This window comes from Nymphalis io, chromosome 12 (genome assembly GCF_905147045.1).
Source record: "Nymphalis io chromosome 12, ilAglIoxx1.1, whole genome shotgun sequence".
NCBI classification, from domain to species: Eukaryota; Metazoa; Arthropoda; class Insecta; order Lepidoptera; family Nymphalidae; genus Nymphalis; species Nymphalis io.
The window spans coordinates 3,565,167-3,583,937 of record NC_065899.1 but is presented as its reverse complement, the minus strand read 5'-3'; the positions used below and the strand labels follow the sequence as shown (position 1 = coordinate 3,583,937).

The 18,771-nt window shown below is 35.5% G+C and overlaps 1 protein-coding gene across 10 annotated transcripts in view; it reads right to left on the bottom strand.

Moving 5' to 3' along the window:
• The window catches only part of LOC126772252 (uncharacterized), a 54,582-nt gene that overhangs the window by 20,810 nt on the left and 15,001 nt on the right, over nt 1-18,771 (bottom strand). For 2 of the 10 annotated variants that reach the window (XR_007669636.1, XM_050492539.1), the window contains exons 4-5: nt 7,781-7,933; nt 7,153-7,386 (exon numbers count right to left, since the gene is read on the bottom strand). The exons of 2 other annotated variants lie outside the window; for them this stretch is intronic. Coding sequence is in view for 7 of the 8 variants with exons in the window: in XM_050492539.1 (XP_050348496.1) it covers nt 7,235-7,386; nt 7,781-7,933 (305 nt within the window). In the remaining variant the exon portion in view is untranslated. Of the gene's footprint in view, nt 1-7,152; nt 7,387-7,780; nt 7,934-8,795; nt 8,927-9,802; nt 10,017-10,218; nt 10,503-11,897; nt 12,610-13,025; nt 13,213-18,771 lie in introns of those variants that run through there. 6 more of the 10 variants (XM_050492538.1, XM_050492530.1, XM_050492535.1 and 3 more) reach the window with 6 other exon arrangements.

The window sequence follows — 18,771 nt, the reverse complement described above, 5'->3', positions numbered from 1 at the left end:
GGCATTAAGAAACTCTTTGTTGAACCGCGATCTGTAGACATCACAGCCGTAAAATTGTAGACACTATTCCTTATTCTCGCTTCTTCTTCTTCTTTGTTCAAACCCTGTTCCCAGTTCAGCTGGGGTCGGATCTCCTTGTACGTCTGCGCCAGAGAGCTCTGTTCTGGGTTGTCTGTGTACTCAGATTCTCTTTCTGGGCCTCTTTTTGTAGGTTAGTCACCAGGTGAATCATGGTTGAAATCCCTCAAAACTGACCATGCTGGAAGAACTGCTCATGCTTTTGCTCTCACACACGACTTGACCCAACTGGTTGATCAGCCCACCAGGATCCCAGACATTGATGGGCAAGCGCCTTCTCTACTGGATCTTCTGCTGACTTCTCACCCGGTGGAATATCAGGTTGTGGTTCAAGCTCCACTTGGTTCTTCGGATCACGGCCTTATATCTACCAAAGTGCCACAGGCCAAGCTGCCGCCATCAGCGGTATGCAAACGTCGCGTTTGGCACTATAAGTCGGCAGATTGGGACGGTATGCGCGATTACTATGCGTCAGTCCCTTGGAAGGAACGTTGCTTCAGTGGGAATGACCCGACAGCTAGTGTCGCTGCTGTTGCTGATGAGATCATGTTAGGAATGGAATACTACATTCCTAGCTCAGATCTCATCAATAGGGGTACGCGTAACCGTTGGTTCACGCGTGAATGTGCCGCACTGTATCATCTAAGCAGGCGGCATATCGCGCGTGGATCAACGGCTGCATTAGCGGGGCATCTAACATTGACTCACTGAAAGCAAACTACAATAAAAATTCCAAGTCCTGTAGGAAGGCATACACGAGAGCGGATGCACAGCGCATTGTACAGATTGGTCATGACCTTATTTCACATCCTAGGGGCTCCCGTAGCTTCTGGCGTCTGACCAAGTCTGTGCAAAACAATTTCTGCCAACCTTCGCTGCCACCGCTCAGAAATCCGGACGGATCGCTAGCTCACAGTCCGCAGGAGAAAGCCGACCTCCTGGCTAAACTCTTTGCCGACAACTCTGTGATCGATGATTGTAGTGCCCAGCCACCAACAATACCTTCATGTGGCCACACGATGCCTGACATCAAAATCAGGCAACGTGATGTGCGTGCGGAGCTGCAATCACTCGATATACGGAAAGCTAGCGGTCCCGATGGAATACCAGCCATTGTGCTGAAGAAATGCGCGGCGGAGCTGTCTCCTGTGTTAACGCGCCTGTTTCAACTTTCTCTCTCTTCGGGATGTGTGCCGGAGGCTTGGAGAAGAGCTAATGTGCAAGCGGTTCCCAAAAAAGGGGATCGGTCTGACCCGGCAAATTATCGGCCAATAGCTATCACCTCAGTACTTTGTAAGGTGATGGAACGGATTTTAAACAACCAACTGATCCATTACCTATAAGATCACTGTCTAATTAATGATCGTCAGTACGGGTTTCGACCAAAACGGTCCACAGGTGATCTTCTAGCGTACGTAACGCACCTCTGGGGTGAAGCTATCGACAAACATGGAGAATCGTTGGCTGTCAGCCTCGATATCTCCAAGGCTTTCGACAGGGTCTGGCACAGAAGTCTTCTCTCCAAGCTACCGGCATATGGTCTGCCTGCTCAGCTATGCACCTGGATTGCCAGCTTCCTACACAAGCGTAGCCTTCGTGTTTTAGTAGATGGTTGCGCTTCACAATTCTATGTAGTGAATGCTGGCGTCCCCCAGGGATCTGTGCTATCTCCCACACTCTTTCTTTTGCATATCAATGATATGCTCCCTCTTGGGAACATACATTGCTATGCAGATGATAGTACAGTGCATGGTGGATACCACGGACGCGCAGTGGCTGGGCGGGCGGAAACTGAGGAGAGGCGGGAGAATCTTGTTATTGAACTCGATAGGACATTAGAGCTCATCGCCAAATGGGGTTCTGATAATCTTGTTGAGTTTAATGCCAAGAAAACACAGGTGTGCGCTCTCACAGCGAAAAGGTCACCATTTTACCCTCATCCCTCCCTCTGTGGCACACCGCTGATGATATAAAGCAAAATCGCCATGCTGGGGATGGACGTTCGCTGCGACCTTAGTCCAAGGGATTACATCGAGGCTATTATAAAAACAGCTTCACGAAAACTCGGAGTTCTGAACAAGGTGCGGCGTTTTTTCACGCCACAACAACTGTGCCTGTTATACAAAACACAGGTACGGTCTTGCGTTGAATATTGCTCGCACCTTTGGGATGGCTCCGCTAAGTACCTAATGGAGGCCTTGGACCGGTTGCAGCGACGTGCAGTACGCATTATTGGCGACGTAAAGGTCACAAACACCCTTGAACCTTTACAATTGCGTCGCGAGATAGCAGCACTGAGCGCTTTCTATCGTCTGTATCACGGCGAGTGCTCTGAGGAATTATTCTCTCTAATTCCTGCTTCCCCCTTCCTTCTTAAGTCCACGCGAGCTGGTTCTCGATGTCACCGCCTAACTGTGACATCAATTCCATCGCGCACAAAGAAATTTGGCAACTCCTTTCTTTGTCGCACTACCAAAGAATGGAATTCCTTACCAGCTCACGTGTTCCCCTCCTCTTACAACCCGGGTTCCTTCAAACGAGGCGTGAAGAGGCATCTTGCGGGCCGGCAAGGCGGGGACGGCTAGTACAGAACATTCTTCCCGACTGTACTGGCCGTCGTCGCGTTTGGACTCTACTACCACTTACCATCAGGTGGAGTAGAGTCATTTGCCTTCCCGGGGCACATAAAAAAAAAAAAGGTTGCGGGCGGTCGCCCTCTTCCCCGCGGTCAGTCCGGGATATTTAAGGCTTTCTTGATAGGATGATCATCGTTACGTCTCAGGATATGGCCGTACCAGCGCAGTCAACATTCCTTCAATTTTTCCACAATTGGTGTTACCTTGAATAATCCCCTGACATACTCATTCCTTACTTTGTCCAGCCGGGTGATTCCTCCCGCCCATCTAAGCAATTTCATCTCGCTTGTATGCAGTTGTTGTTCGTGTGTCTTTTTGATAGTCCAACACTTTGCCCCATAGATCATGGATGGGCGTACTACCGTTTTATGCAGTTTTCCCTTTACACGAATGGGCATTCTATGGTCACAGATAACACCCAAAAGCGATTTCCATTTTATCCAGGCGGTTTTAATGCGGTGGTCCACGTCCTTATCGATATTTGCATCAGTAGTAAGCACAGATCTAAGATAGTAGTAATAGTAGAGGTAGTGCGCGGTTGTCTATGTAAATATTACATCCCGTCTCTTCTGTCCCTCCATAGTCACATTCAAAATATTCGGTCTTACTTCGACTAATGCGTAGCCCACCGTTTTCTATTTGTGTTACCCACCGATTAAGTGTTTCCTGTAGGTTTTGTGCATTTTTCGCCACTAGGACTATATCATCTGCGTAAAGAATACACTCTGGTGCTGGCTTTTGTATGCCTCGCGTGATGTAGTCCATGCACAGGTTGAATAGCAATGGGCTCAAGGCAGATCCCTTATGTACTCCTACATTTACGTGGAAGGGCTCGCCAAGACCCGCTGGACTTTTGACGCGCGTTTTGGTGTTTATGTACATATCTTGTATTAGTATCACATAATATTCCGGGATGTTTTGAACTCTCATAGCCTGCTAAACTAGATTTCTGGGTACCCACGCTATCGAAAGCCTTTTCTAGGTCGATGAACAGGAGATACAGATTTTCTTTGTTTGAACGATATTTCTCCATCACAACTCTAATTAACTGAATGGCATCGATGGTAGATTTGCCAGGCGTGAAGCCATATTGGTTCTCAGTTATACGGGTACAGTTATTTATGCGTGCGGCGATGATTCTTTCAAACAGTTTCAGTGTGTGTGATGTGAGTTTTATTCCCCTGTAGTTTCAGCATTTCGCAATGTCCCCTTTTTGTTTATATATCGGTGATAGAATGCTGTTATGCCAGGATTCAGGGATCTTGCCATCTTTAATAATAGCGTTAAAAAGCTTGGTGAGCCAGGGTGTTGCAAATTCTTTCAGCTTCTTCCAGAGATCTGCTGGTATCTGGTCGGGACCAGTGGTCTTATGGTATTTCATTTTTGATATGGCCTTGCTCACGTCCTCCTCTAATATAGATTTTATAGGCCCTTCAACAGGCGGCATATGGGGCATTTTTTGACTCGAAAACTCCTCGTTCATTAGTTTTTCGTAGTATTCCTTCCATCTTATGTTTATATCCTTGTTCGCCGTTAGTAAAACACCCTGGGAATTTTTGATGTATTTGTTACCTATGGCGTTGTCGGGCTATTTTGTAGATAGAGTTCTCATCCTCGGCTTTTTCCAATCTATCATAAAAATCTTGTCTAGCTTTTGCCATGGATTGTGCTACAGCAGATTTAGCTATCTTTTTAAGATTCTTATACAGTAGGTGGTCTTCTTTCAAACCCGATTTCTGCCATGCTTTAAATGCCTCTCTCTTTGACTTTATTATGTGTTGTGCAGTTTCATTCCACCAGGACGTTGCTTTACTTATGCGCAGTGCTCCACGCCAAATACCCAGGATAGCTTTTTCCCTTTCCAAACATAGTCTTTTGAAATCAGACCACATCTGGTTAGCTGATTTGTCGGTCTCAATGTCTTCTTTCATATAGGCTCATAGGCTAGGCCCATTCTAAAAGCGGTGAGCCCTTGTCGGAGTGCAGTTCTTTCCACTTAATACTGTCTGTTCTGCCGATGAGTGTTGTTATAGGTTTGGGTAGTTTCATTGCCGGAAATCACTTTACAGTCCTTATAAAGTTTAAAAATGTTGTTGCTGGCGAGGATATAATCTATTTGTGAGTTATATTCAGAGCATTTGTAGGTGATAAGGTGTTCCGGTTTTTTTTGGAAATATGTATTGATTATTTTTAGGAAGTGCCTGGATGTGAAATTAAGAATTCTTATTCCTTGTTTATTTCTAGTGCCAAATCCATAGCCTCCATAGATGTCGCTATAAAGGTCGTTCTTTTCTCCTACATGTCCATTCAGGTCTCCTCCTATGCATGCATGTACTGTTAAAGGAATATTTTGCATAATTTTGTCAAAGTCCTCCCAGAAATCTTGCTTTTCTTGTTCAGAACATCCCGTTTGTGGTGCATACGCAGAGATTAAGTTCAAAGGCGGTTGGCCGTCCATCGCTAGTTTTATGCTAATGAGTCTGTCATTCTTTCTATCCACGTTGATTATTCTCGTTTTCAGGTTTTCATCCAATACAATACCTACTCCGTTTCTTTTGGTATCAGTACCATGGTATACAAGCTGGTAGCCATTTCCGATATCCCTGGATTTTGACCCTTTCCATTTCGTTTCTTGGACGCAGCGGGTATTTATTTTCCTTGCTTTTAGAATTTCGCTTAGTTCTGTGCTGTGTCCCGTCATTGTGCCGAGGTTCCACGACGCGAGTCTGAGTTTCTCAAAGACTTTTGGATGCGAACGTTGGTTTCTCGTCCTGAGCGTCGTTTGTGGGGAACGCCCTAGCATGTATCGCATTCTTCGCATCTACGTCGCTTGAGGGGGACACCCTAGCATTTAACGTTCTCATCTTTAGTTTTGCTGTCATACAAGGACTTTGAGTTTTTGGCTAAAGTTTTACGGCCGGTTGCCACCTGACGCCAAGGTCATACTTCTCGTGGAGACATGCGGGCGCCGCCGTTGGCCTTATGCAGGCTCTTCCTCCGCATTCCCTTTTGTGCGTCCCAACCAGCCTAATTACAGCCTTTGCTCCAGATATTTGAGTAAGCCTGAAGCAGGGGTTTGGTAAGGAAGTGTCCTTCTCCGGCCTGTTGGTCCACAGGAGGTATTTTATTTCCCTCCTACCCGGCATACCTGCCGAGTCCTCCCCTATCCGCCACCTGGGGACGCGTTCTCTAGGGGTGAGGCTCCCCCGAGAAACAATTCCTTATTCTCGCAATGAATATAATTTAGGAATTATGTTTGTGAGTCTTTAGCATTTACGTGCTAATCATGTAATTTGCATATTTCTATTGTTTGTCTTGTAAATGTTACACTTTACACGTAATTATGTTTTTTTTTAACTTTTTCTACTTTATTTGTGTAAATGTTCAACATATAATGTGAAGACATACAACTACGAAACATACTACGATACAAAAAGTCACCTTGAACTTCATGACATGCAAAATAACAGCAGAATTAAATTAATAATGAAACATAATATCATTATATATGTAATATATTATGTAAATATAGAATGTTGCATTACTTATTTTTATTATATTATAAATAAATTGACCTAAAGTTTTTTTTAAATCAAATTAAATAGGCGGATGGGCAAATGGATCTCTTGATGGTAAGTGGTCACCACTGCCCATAAACATTGGCATTGTAAGAATTATTAATCAGTAACAGTAACAGTAACAGTAACAGCCTGTTAATGTCCCACTGCTGGGCTAAGGCCTCCTCTCCCTTTTGAGGAAAAGGTTTGGAGCTTATTCCACCACGCTGCTCCAATGCGGGTAGGTAGAATACACATGTGGCAGGATTTGGGGGTCCTGGTCTCCTCGGTACGTCGTATATACGTGTCAAAGCGTATATACGACATGAGATGATTTCACTTTGACCAATTATTAATCATACCTTGGGAACTAAGATGCTATGTCCCTTATGCCTGTAGTTACACTTCGCCACACAGAACCTGTAGGCTCACTCGTCCTATATATGCGGTAGTATATCTGATGAGTGCGTGGTACCTACCCAGACGGGCTTGCATCAAACCATACCACAAAGAAAACAGCTATCAATATAAGTAAATATTTATTTTGTAAACGTTCTTGATTGTTAATAATTTAGGTGATTATAGTTCTTAGGGAAATAAAAGGAGGGATTATTAATATACTATAGTATAAATATTGATTTCTCTTCAGTATCTTGTATTGAACATTTTTTAAAGCTAAAAGTTTTTAATATATTTTTTAAGATATTTGAAGTACCTTTTCTGTTGTATGTTACTTAGTTGTCTCAATTTAAACGACAAAACGTAAATTGATAGAAGCAATAGAAGCAATTTAACATTTGACCATAATTTATAAAAAAGTGTTTTTAAAACCATTAAAATAAATATGATTTATATTGATAATTGCACGCTAAATACCAAATAATAAAGAATTAATTTAAATTGCAACAACAACATGCTCAAGCTTTTAAAATTATTTCTTGAAATATTAATTAATATTAAAAACTAGCAACTAATTTGGCCCTTTAAAGGCATGTCACGCATATTGCTTCTAAACATTTCAAACATATATTCAGCTGCTGCGTCTAGAAAAATCGGTGAATATTGTTCTGTGATAAATTTCCAATTGGAGTTCATGAGATGATGGATTCTGTCACCTAAAAAGAAAATAATGCAGCTTATTTCTTGCAATCACCACAATTTATCAGAATAGGGGTTTTCAGTCGCACATAAAAAAGCAAATTATCTATTTTGAATTAGTCATAACTACACAAAAATAATGTGTCACCAGATGGAAAGGAGTCACTTAGGCCGTAGACCGTATAGTAAAGCTAGCTATGAAAACTCTGATGTGTGATCTTATATACCTTGTGACTTGTGACTCACACTGGCTCACATTCAAATTGGAACACACCAATACGAAGAATTAATGTTTGTCGATAGGTTAAGAGATAAGTGGGAGGTTCCCATACATATGGGTTTGCAGTCTCTTCATAAGTTAAATAAAGTTATTATAAGATAAATAGAAAATATTATATATCATTAACTCACTTGATTCTTTATCTCCGAAGTTAAGATTGGTTAAAGTAAAGTTAGCACCATCTCTTACGTCGTAAAAGTAACGGTAGCTCCTAAGATTTATAAACTGTTGACCGTACTCTTCCTGAACATTAAACGGCATGATCATACCGAATTGAATATTATCTGAAATGTTAATATTAATAAAAAGTGTAGGCAATACTTCAATGTAAAATATAAAATGTTGAATATATATAATAGTGTCCTTATACTCCATTGTTAGTTAGCATGTATATACATGTGACAGAATTTTTTAGATACACACAAGTATTTTGATATTTACCCTGTGTGGTAAATTCGAGTAAATTATTAATATCCCATTAAAATACTATCAGAACTCAGTTTTAGAAGTGTGTATTTTGAAAGTTAAATTTATCCACATGGTATTTTGCAATGTACGTCATTAAATGCTTCTACACTTGTTTTGTTACTAACTACGTCAATTTGTAAAATATTTAGGAAGTCGATTTTAACCTACTGACTTACATGAATATATATGATATGAAAAAATAGCAAGTATACATAAATACTTAGAATGACAATAATTCGGCACTCTTTCTAACCGAACCGAACCGAAACAGCCTGTGAATGTCCCACTGCTGGGCTAAAGGCCCCCTCTCCTCATTTTGAGGAGAAGGTTTGGAGCTTATTCCACCACGCTGTTCCAATGCGGGTTGGTGGAATACACTTGTGACAGAATTTCAGTGAAATTAGACACATGCAGGTTTTCTCACGATGTTTTCCTTCACCGTAAAGCACGAGATGAATTATAATCACAAATTAAGCACATGAAAATTCAGTGGTGCTTGCCCGGGTTTGAACCCACGATCATCGGTTAAGATTCACGCGTTCTTACCGCTGGGCCATCTCGACTTTTTGTTTTTTTTTTTTTTTCACTCTTTCTAAGCCATTAGATAATTCTCTATTTTTGTATTGTCGTCAAGTGCAATTTATTTCAATACTAAATTAATGTATTTGGAAAACTTACCAAGGTGCACAATACAGGAACCTGCGCCGCTAACAGGTTGTGAAAATAATAATCCATCTGTCAAGTATTGACACGTGACCACCATATCCGTATGGAAAGTTAAGTGTGTTATATTAGAGTTGAAATTAAATCTAAAAAATAATTTGACATCACCGAAATCCTCCATGAATTTCTATTCATTCATCTATTCTAGTACGTGTTTACACAAATTTTAGTTATAAGTCATTTTGATGAGCTCAGTATAAATGAAAACCATATTATAACCTACACGCCTGTTTCCACAAATCGTAGGAAGCATCTTCTGGTTATTATAAAGAAGACTTTTGCTGATAAAACAGTTTTATTTATTAATGGCAGTATGTTAAACAGGCTATGTAATACATGTATTATCTTAAGATCTTATGTACCTTACATATTGTACCTGAAATAACACTTCAAATTCCAAAAATACAATACTGATGTGTTATAGTAGATGGCTTATATGTTCATGCAACCAAGGCGAAACTAGCAATAACCCCTACCTCTATTGGACTGATATAATAATAAAAGATTCTTAGACCAATGTATTCAATCTAGATAAATATCAAAGCTAAAAGCAATCCTCACTGACAATCTTTTTTCATTCTAATTCGTATACATTTAACTTTGTTGTATTTTACACTATGTAAATCAATAGAAAATAATATATTTTTTTTATAGAATAGGAAGGTGGACGAGCATATGGGCCACCTGATGGTAAGTGGTCACCAAACGCCCTTAGACATTGGCATTGTAAGAAATGTCAAACATCGCTTATAGCCAATGCGCCACCAACCTTGGGAACTAAGATTTTATGTCCCTTGTGCCTGTAATTACACTGGCTCACTCACCCTTCAAACCGGAACACAATAATATCAAGTATTGCTGTTTTGCGGTAGAATATCTGATGAGTGGGTGGTACCTACCCAGACGAGCTTGCACAGAGCCCTACCACCAGTAAAATTGATCAATATATAAATTTGACTTACCCAAAGTCATCTAAAACTGCATTATTTAGGCCGCTATATTCTAGGTTTGTTGTCCTGTAACTCCATCCATCCTTGTTCAAATCAATTCCTTTTACGCGCATAGTATCAAATTGTGGAGGATTTGTTGAAGTCCCATTAGAAGTAAGTTCAGCTCTTCTATTAAATATGTTAAAGAAATTTTGGTTCTGAAGGAAACAAGTCAAAGGCACTGTACCTAAAACAATTCATCGATATTTTTTATATGATTATTGTACACAAATATTGTAACTATAAATTTATTAGACATATAGCGAATTTATTATAACACTCGATGCTTTAACTATTTAAGTTTAATTTTTATTTAGAATATATAACGGTATACAGATTTTTTTATTCCAAGGGTCATTATTAATAGCTAGATTCTCGGACCAACTTACCTGCTGCCAAGGTACTTGAAACTTGGAGTCCAACAAATGCGACATATAACAAACAACCCCTGACTGCCATGATGTCCAAATTGTAAAGTGTTCATTTGCAATTCCCGTTTGCTTTTTATATATCTTTTGCTATTTACCAAGTATATTCAAGTCTTATTTTTTTTTTCATTGTTTTAAATATAATTTTGGTGGATTCCGTACACATTTTATATATTTATTTATTTTTCTTTTTGTCGCAGTAAAATTGAAATAATTAAAATTATTAAATTGGGTAAATGTTGATAACTCATATTTTGAAGAAAATAATTTGAAAAAACTGAAACGAATTGTTAACTATAACGTGCTATAACTGTAATTTTGACTGATATTCTTCTTTGGACTCAAATATTACTGGTAGATTTGATGAACAATATTATTATATCTTCTCCCATTAGAGGAAAGAGAGAGAAATCTTGGCATTAGAACGTTGCTTTGAACCGATATGACTTTAAAACCTTCAGTACATAGAAGCTACAAGCTCTCCAGTGTTGCAAATTTAAATGGGCGGTGGTAGTCACTTTCTATCAGTTTAACCCCATTACCGCCTCTTACATAAAAAAAAAGTCTTTTAATCTATAGATTAGTTTAAAAATAGGTAGTCAATCTTTTAATTTTAATGTGAAGCTAACATTTTGTTTTTGTATCCAGTATAAATTATTTTGTAAACAATTTATCATAATAATTTACTTTTACTTGACCATATAATATACACACGTATTCGACAGCATAGTGAAAATTCAAGCCTTTCTCTTCTCTCAAAAAAGAGGTTTCAAGAACACTGATAGTTTTAATGGCACACTGCTAGGCAAGCACATACTATGAAAACGCTACATAAAACACCTATACACAAATTTAATACAATACTATTTAAAATCAACCTGTAATGATTTTACTTAATGCAAAGTCGCGTTTTTGTATTTGCTTAAGGATTTATGAAATCATCAATATTTATTACAAAATTAAAAAATATTCATACTATTAACATTTACATTCAAGTGCTTGTTTAATTTCAATTTTAGAACAATTAAAATGTAAATTCTTTAACTATATATATATTTATATTCCTGACTGACTGACTGTAATAAAAACGGCCCAAACTACTGGGCGTCATGTAATTTTACATATGGGTTTCTTTTACAAAGTAGGTTTATTTATAAGCTTGTATATAAAATACTTTTTATGTGCTGATGTAACTACAATACAAAACCAATTCATAAAACAATACCGATATATTATTGAACACTATTTATTTCTTTAAAAAAGCCAAGATGGCCCTGTGGTAAGAACGCGTGAATCTTAACCGATGATCGTGGGTTCAAACCCGGGCAAGCACCACTGAATTTTCATGTGCTTAATTTGTGATAATAATTCATCTCGTGCTTTACGGTGAAGGAAAACATCGTGAGGAAACCTGCATGTGTCTAATTTCACTGAAATTCTGCCACATGTGAATTCTACCAATCCGCATTGGAGCAGCGTGGTGGAATCAAAAAGAGGAGAGGAGGCCTTTAGCCCAGCAGTGGGACATTCACAGGCTGTTACGGATTACGGATTACGGATTTATTTCTTTCTATTATTGTACACTAATTATTTTAAATATATTTTTTTATTTATTTATTAGTAATACTGTACGTACTAACTTTTACTGCTTTGTTTGTGTGTAAAGGTGCCCTCACAGCAGTTATATAACGTTAGTGTTAGCTTCGATAGCTGCTTTTGTGGTGGTAAAAATAACGATGACTTTGGAAATTGAATACTTGTATTAATGATAAATAATTATAAGATGAAGAACTGATGTGTGTCGCGCACGCGAGTCGAGACGACATGTGAAGTTAAGTTGGTAGGCGCGTCCCCGCACCCCGCGATGATAGATAGTGAAGCGCCGCAACATACTCCCCGTAAGTTTGTATGAAAATATGGAATTGGTATTTAGTAATTCTCAATTATGCCGCGAGCGAAGCTACGTGTAAAGCGCTAGTTTATTTATAAGGGTTTGTTCATAAGCCTGTATTTAAAATACTTTTTATGTGTTGTCATAAATCGTATTGGAACTTGTTCTTATCTATAATTGGTTGTACTAACGCAAGCTCACCTCATACGCTCTATCGACAAAAACGCAAATAAAAAATAATCAATTATTTTTAGCTTGTTTAAAGTATTTCATTCATCTTATCACATAACCAAATGAATTATTCAGTTTTTTTTATAAGCTAACTGCGCAACCTAGAATGTGATATATCACAGATAATTTTTTTTTTTTTTATCATTGTAAATGCTTTTCTATCTTGGTGAATTAAAATACCAGGTCATTTTTCGTCTCTTTCGTTTTTTGTCTTATAAAGGCCATTTTACCTGAAACCAATATTTAACAATTTATGTTTACAGAGTTTAAAAAAAATTTAAGCTCTTTTCCAATCAAGCAAATAGTTCTAAGCGTGTTTTTATTTAATAGGTTGTATCTTTTTTATATTAATATTAAAAAAAATTAAATTCCAATTCCTTGTTTTTGGTATTACGATTTATTTTACTGGTGGTAGGGCTTTGTGCAAGCTCGTATGGGTAGGTACCACCCACTCATCAGATATTTACCGCAAAATAGCAGTACTCGGTATTGTTGTGTTCCGGTTTGAAGGGTGAGTGAGCCAGTATAATTACATGCACAAGGGACATAACATCTTAGTTCCAAAGGTTGGTAACGCATTGGTGTTGTAAGCGATGGTTGACATTTCTTACAATGCCAATGTCTAAGAGCGTTGATGACCACTTACCATCATTAAGTGTGGACGATACTCCTTGGGTTCTTCAGAAACTCGTTACCAATGGGAGCCACGTACTGGCCCAATCAACGTCAGCTAGTAGGTGCTGTTAAAGAGGAGGTACACTCAATTCCCTATTGTACGTTACAATTGAATATTTTTATATTTTTCCTTTTTTAATTAAAATACACATTCACGTTTAAAGTAACTAAATACCATGTCTTAATTAAAGTTTTCTTAGAAATCGCAGCATGACTGTGAAATAAATTACCCGGTGTTAAATCGTGGCTAATTGATACCATAGAGATGCCTACATTGCACTTGCAGTTACATTTTAGCAATTTATGTATTATAAATCTAATTGGTTTTTAGTATTATTTATTTGGTTGTTTTTAAATAGTGTAAATTCTTAAAATGTTTAATAGTACGAAATAAAAAAGGAAAATTTTACCGTATAAGCCATTATTGATTTTTATAATAGTGCCCGACAATATAAATTAATATAAAAATATACTGAAATGGATAATGATCAATTAAAAACCAAATAAGCATATTTAATTGAAAACTACGCATTCAAAGTTCTTGAATAGAAGATTACAGACTGCAGATCAAGAAATGTACCGATAGGTTTCTTATAATGTTGTTTTCGTGTTAAAATTTTTTAATTAAAACTTGGTTTTAAGTATGAAAGCCTGATGAATGAAAACTAGTTTCTGAAAGTTATCCGTGTTATAGTTCTACTAAGACAGTTGTTTCTTTCATGACAACATTTGTTTACAAATAAATTTTACGTTATCAATATATAATACGTGTTTTCAGTTTTTTATGCTATTAATATTAATTGTGCATTAAATATATTTATATATTGTATATTTTTGTAGGTAAATTAAAAGTCATATCAATGTTGTACACATTGTCGCCTTGGTAATGAATTTTTAACCAGTTATATCCAATCAATTGACTTGAAAATTAACAAACAATTCACGTGCTTATAATCTTGAAATACCATAATATTACTTATATAGAAAATGCATCCATATTAAATGACAGCTTAACTTATTTTATTTACAATTAAACTTCAGTATGAAATTCTTCAATTCCATTTATATTCATTATAAACCTTACAATTATTTCAGTCTGACATTCTTTCAATGAAATGAAAGCACGCAGCAATATCCAGACCTATTAAAACCTCAGATGAATAATGGCACAGATAATAAATTGCCGATTTCAAGAAAAAAATTGTCAACTTTTTTGGAAATATTATTTGTCTATATACTTATACTTATACTATACTTATAATATACTTTAGCAAAATTCTCTCAATTTTTATTAATAAAAATGAAAATGCATATTTAATATTAATTTTTTATTTATTGGTGGTAGCGCTTTGAGTAAGCCCATCTGCCATCCATTAAAAAGCAAAAAGTATTGAAGTAGTAATGTTGTATTCCGGCTTAAACCTGGGTTCAGTTGTATGTTAGCGGTTTTCTGTAAATATATTTTTTTTTGCTGTCTCACTTTAAATTTAAAACAAGTTTTTATTTGCTAATTACTTGCAAGCAAAGAAGTTGTAGAAAAAATACTTTTCGATGTAAATGTGACCAGCATTCAGCATGCTGTAATGAATAAGATAACATTAATAAATAAAATGCAATATGGGAATATTAATATTATTTTATTTCGTGTCAAAAGTGAACGTAAAAGTAAGTGAAATTTTAGTATAGCAGTTTGAATTATAAAATACTATGGTCATATAAATATATGTACAGAGAAAAAATTACGTATTATACATATAACGTAAATTCTACTTTAAATATTGATTTGTCTTCAATATCTTGTATTAAACCTTTTCTTTTCTGTGGAGCTGTACTTCAAACCAAGCAAGAGCTCGTATGTTAAGCCTTAGCACCTTTTTGTATGGTAAAATCATGTTAGTAATGATGAGGCTGAATTTGAGTAGAAATTGAAAATATTTTGAAATATATAATTATAAATATTTTGAAATAGTGTTTCAATTTAAAAGAATAATCAAAATTTTGGGAATATTATTTGTCTAACTTCGATTTACAGTTCACTTTAGCAAATTTCTGACAATTTTTATTAATGTAAATGAAAATGCATATTTTGTATTACTTTTTTATTTATTGGTGGTAGGGCTTTGTGCAAACCCATCTACCACCCATTAAAAAAGTAAAATGTATTGAAGTATCTAATTAGTAGTAATGTTGTATTCCGGTTTGAAACATGAGTTAAGTTGTATGTTAGCGGTTTCTATCTAAAGATATTTCTTCTTGCTAAGTCTACCTTTAAATTTAAAACAAGTTTTTATTTGCTAATTACTTGCATGCAAAGAAGATGCAGAAAAAATACTTGTTGACATACATGTGGCCAGCATTCAGCATGGTTTAATGAATAAGATAACATTAATAAATAAAATGCAAAAAAATATCGTATATAAACAATTTTTGAAAATATTGTCGTATGATATCTCTCAGCCTTATTTACATGGGCCTGGCGCGCCCGAGCGCACTGCCAAATGCCTACGCCGGTCTCGTTGTAGACTTACTGCCGGTCTTAACCGGATCGACTTGCGATCTTCCTTTTCTTGCCCTATTACAAAATCTTTTTCAAAATTAATCTTAGTTTAAAAACATTAAAAATTGCAATTTTACTGAATTAAAAAAGATACCTGAATAACCGGATAACGAATGAAACTCATTCCGTCTTTCCTTCATTTCCATTTTACTTCAACAAAATGATAAATAAAAGCCATCTTTATTGCTTTGAGTGTAATGACGATATCTTTAAGGAACCCATTAGCAGCTAATTTGACACTAGATCATTTATTCTAAGAGTAATAGTTGTATTGCGAGGGCTTCAATATATAATAATGCTTTTTGACAAAAGTTATTATATCATTCTAATTGAGTAAAATTGCAATGATATTTAAATGCTGTTATTAGAAGGTTTAAATTTTTTTTTTGTTGCTTATATTTGTTCTCATAAATATCATCAACTATAATTTTAAAATTTGCATCTGATCATATGTCTCGGAGTTCGCTAAACATGACATTGGCATAATAATAAAATCTTTATTCTATTATGATAAGTCTATCAAATAGATTTTCTTTGTCGTAAAATTAAGAAATCAGAGATAAATAAGAATAAAATAAAAATCTTTATAAAATAAATTATTTAAATTCAGTAGAAACGCCACGCCTGAACTGATACCGACTGAACAGCTTTTAATAAATGAGTTATATAAATGTTTTTTACAATGTGATTTGAAATAGTGTTAACTAAGACGACGATCCCCACGATGTCTTTCTTCACCACTAAGCACGTGATGAAAACACAAAAATAAGTACATTGATATTCAATTAAGCTTGTCCGGGTGTAATAACAGAACACACATGAAGCAGAGTTACACAGATAAATTATTTATATTTAATAGAAATAAATACCTCCATAACTTTGTCCGTGAATATATAATAATATAGAACATATTACTACGAGTATATAACTTTATGTAAAAGTTAAAAAAATGTTAAAGCTTTAATATAATAATAATTAAGACTAGATGAAATATTACCAAGAGTAACTTCTCATGAACTGAAAAAGAGAAAATGGCATAAAGAAACTCTTTGTTGAACTGCGATCTATAGACAACACAGCTGTAAAATTGTAGACACTATTCCTTATTCTCGCAATGAATATAATTTTGGCATTATGTTTGTGGGTCTTTTGCATTTACGAGCTAATCATGTAATTTGCATATTTCTATTGTTTGTATTGTAAATGTTACACTTTACACGTAATTATTGTTTTTTTTTAAGTTTTTCTACTTTATCTCTCTAAATGCTCAATATATAATGTGAAGTCATTCAACTACGATACATACTACGATACAAAAAGTTACCTTGAACTTCATGACATGCAAAATAACAGCAAAATGAAATTAATAAATAAACATAATATCATTATATATGTAATATATTATGTAAATATATAATGTTGAATAACTTATTTTTATTATATTATAAAATAAATAGGCCGATGGGCAAATGAATCTCTTGATAGTAAGTGGTCACCAGCGCCCATAAACATTGGCATCGTAAGAAATATTAACCATACCTTATATCACCAATGCGCCACTAACCTTGGGAACTAAGATGCTATGTCCCTTATGCCTGTAGTTACACTTCGCCACAGAACACACAGAACCTGTAGGCTCACTCATCCTATATATGCGGTAGTATATCTGATGAGTGCGTGGCACCTACCCAGACGGGCTTGCATAAAACCATACCACAAAGAAAACTGCTATCAATATAAGTAAATATTTATTTTGTAAACGTTCTTGATTGTTAATAATTTAGGTGATTATAATTCTTAGGGAAATGAAAGGAGGGATTATTAATATTATTTTATTTCAAGTCAAAAATAAGTGAATTTTTAATATAGCTGTTTGCAATATTAAATACTATGGTCATAAGAAAGAGAAAAAACTGCGTATTATAAATATAATGTAAATTTTACTATAAAAATTGATTTTTCTTCAGTGTCTTGCATTGAAACTTTTTTTAAAGCTAAAAGTTTTTAATATATTTTTTTAGAATATTTGAAAAAACTCTTCTGTTGTATGTTAATAGTTGTCTTAATTTAAGCGACAAAACGTAAATTGATAGAAGCAATAGAAGCAATTTAACATTTGACCATAATTTATAAAAACGTGTTTTTAAAACCATTAAAATAAATATGATTTATATTGATAATTGCACGCTAAATACCAAGTAATAAGGAATTAATTTAAATTGCAACAACAAAATGCTCAAGCTCTTAAAATTAGTTCTTGAAATATTAATTGATATTAAAAACTAGCAACTAATTTGGCCCTTTAAAGGCATGTCACGCATATTGCTCCTTAACATTTCAAACATATATTCAGCTGCTGCGTCTATAAAAATCGGTGAATATTGTTCTGTGATAAATTTCCAATTGGAGTTCAAGAGATGATGGATTCTGTCACCTAAAAAGAAAAAATTGTAGCTTATTTCTTGCAATCATCAGAATAGGGATTTTCAATCACACAGTACAAAAGCAAAATATCTATTTTGAATAGTCATAACTACACAAAAATAATGTGTCACGAAATGGTAAGGTGTCACTTAGGCCGTAGACCGTATAGTAAAGCTATTTATGAAAACTCTGATGTGAGATGTTATATACCTTGTGACTGTAATCACACTGGCTCACTTTCAAATTGAAACACAGCAATACGAAGAATTCATGTTTGTCGATAGGTTAAGGGATAAGTGGGAGGTTCCCATACAGGTTTGAAGTCTTTTCATAGGTAAAATATAATTATTATAAGATAAATAGAAAATATTATATATATCAACTCACTTGATTCATTATCTCCGAAGTAAAGATTGGTTAAAGTAAAGTTAGCACCATCTCTTACGTTGTAAAAGTAACGGTAGTTCTTAAGATTTATAAATTGTTGACCGTACTCTTCCTGAACATTAAACGGCATTATCATACCAAATTGAATATTATCTGAAATGTTAATATTAATAAAAAGTGTAGGCAATACTTCAATGTAAAATATAAAATGTTGAATATATATATTAGTGTCCTCATACTCCATTGTTAGTTAGCATGTATATACATGTGACAGAATTTCTTTAGATACACGCAGGTCTTTTGACATTTACCCTGTATGGTTAATTCAAGTAAATTATTAATATCCCAT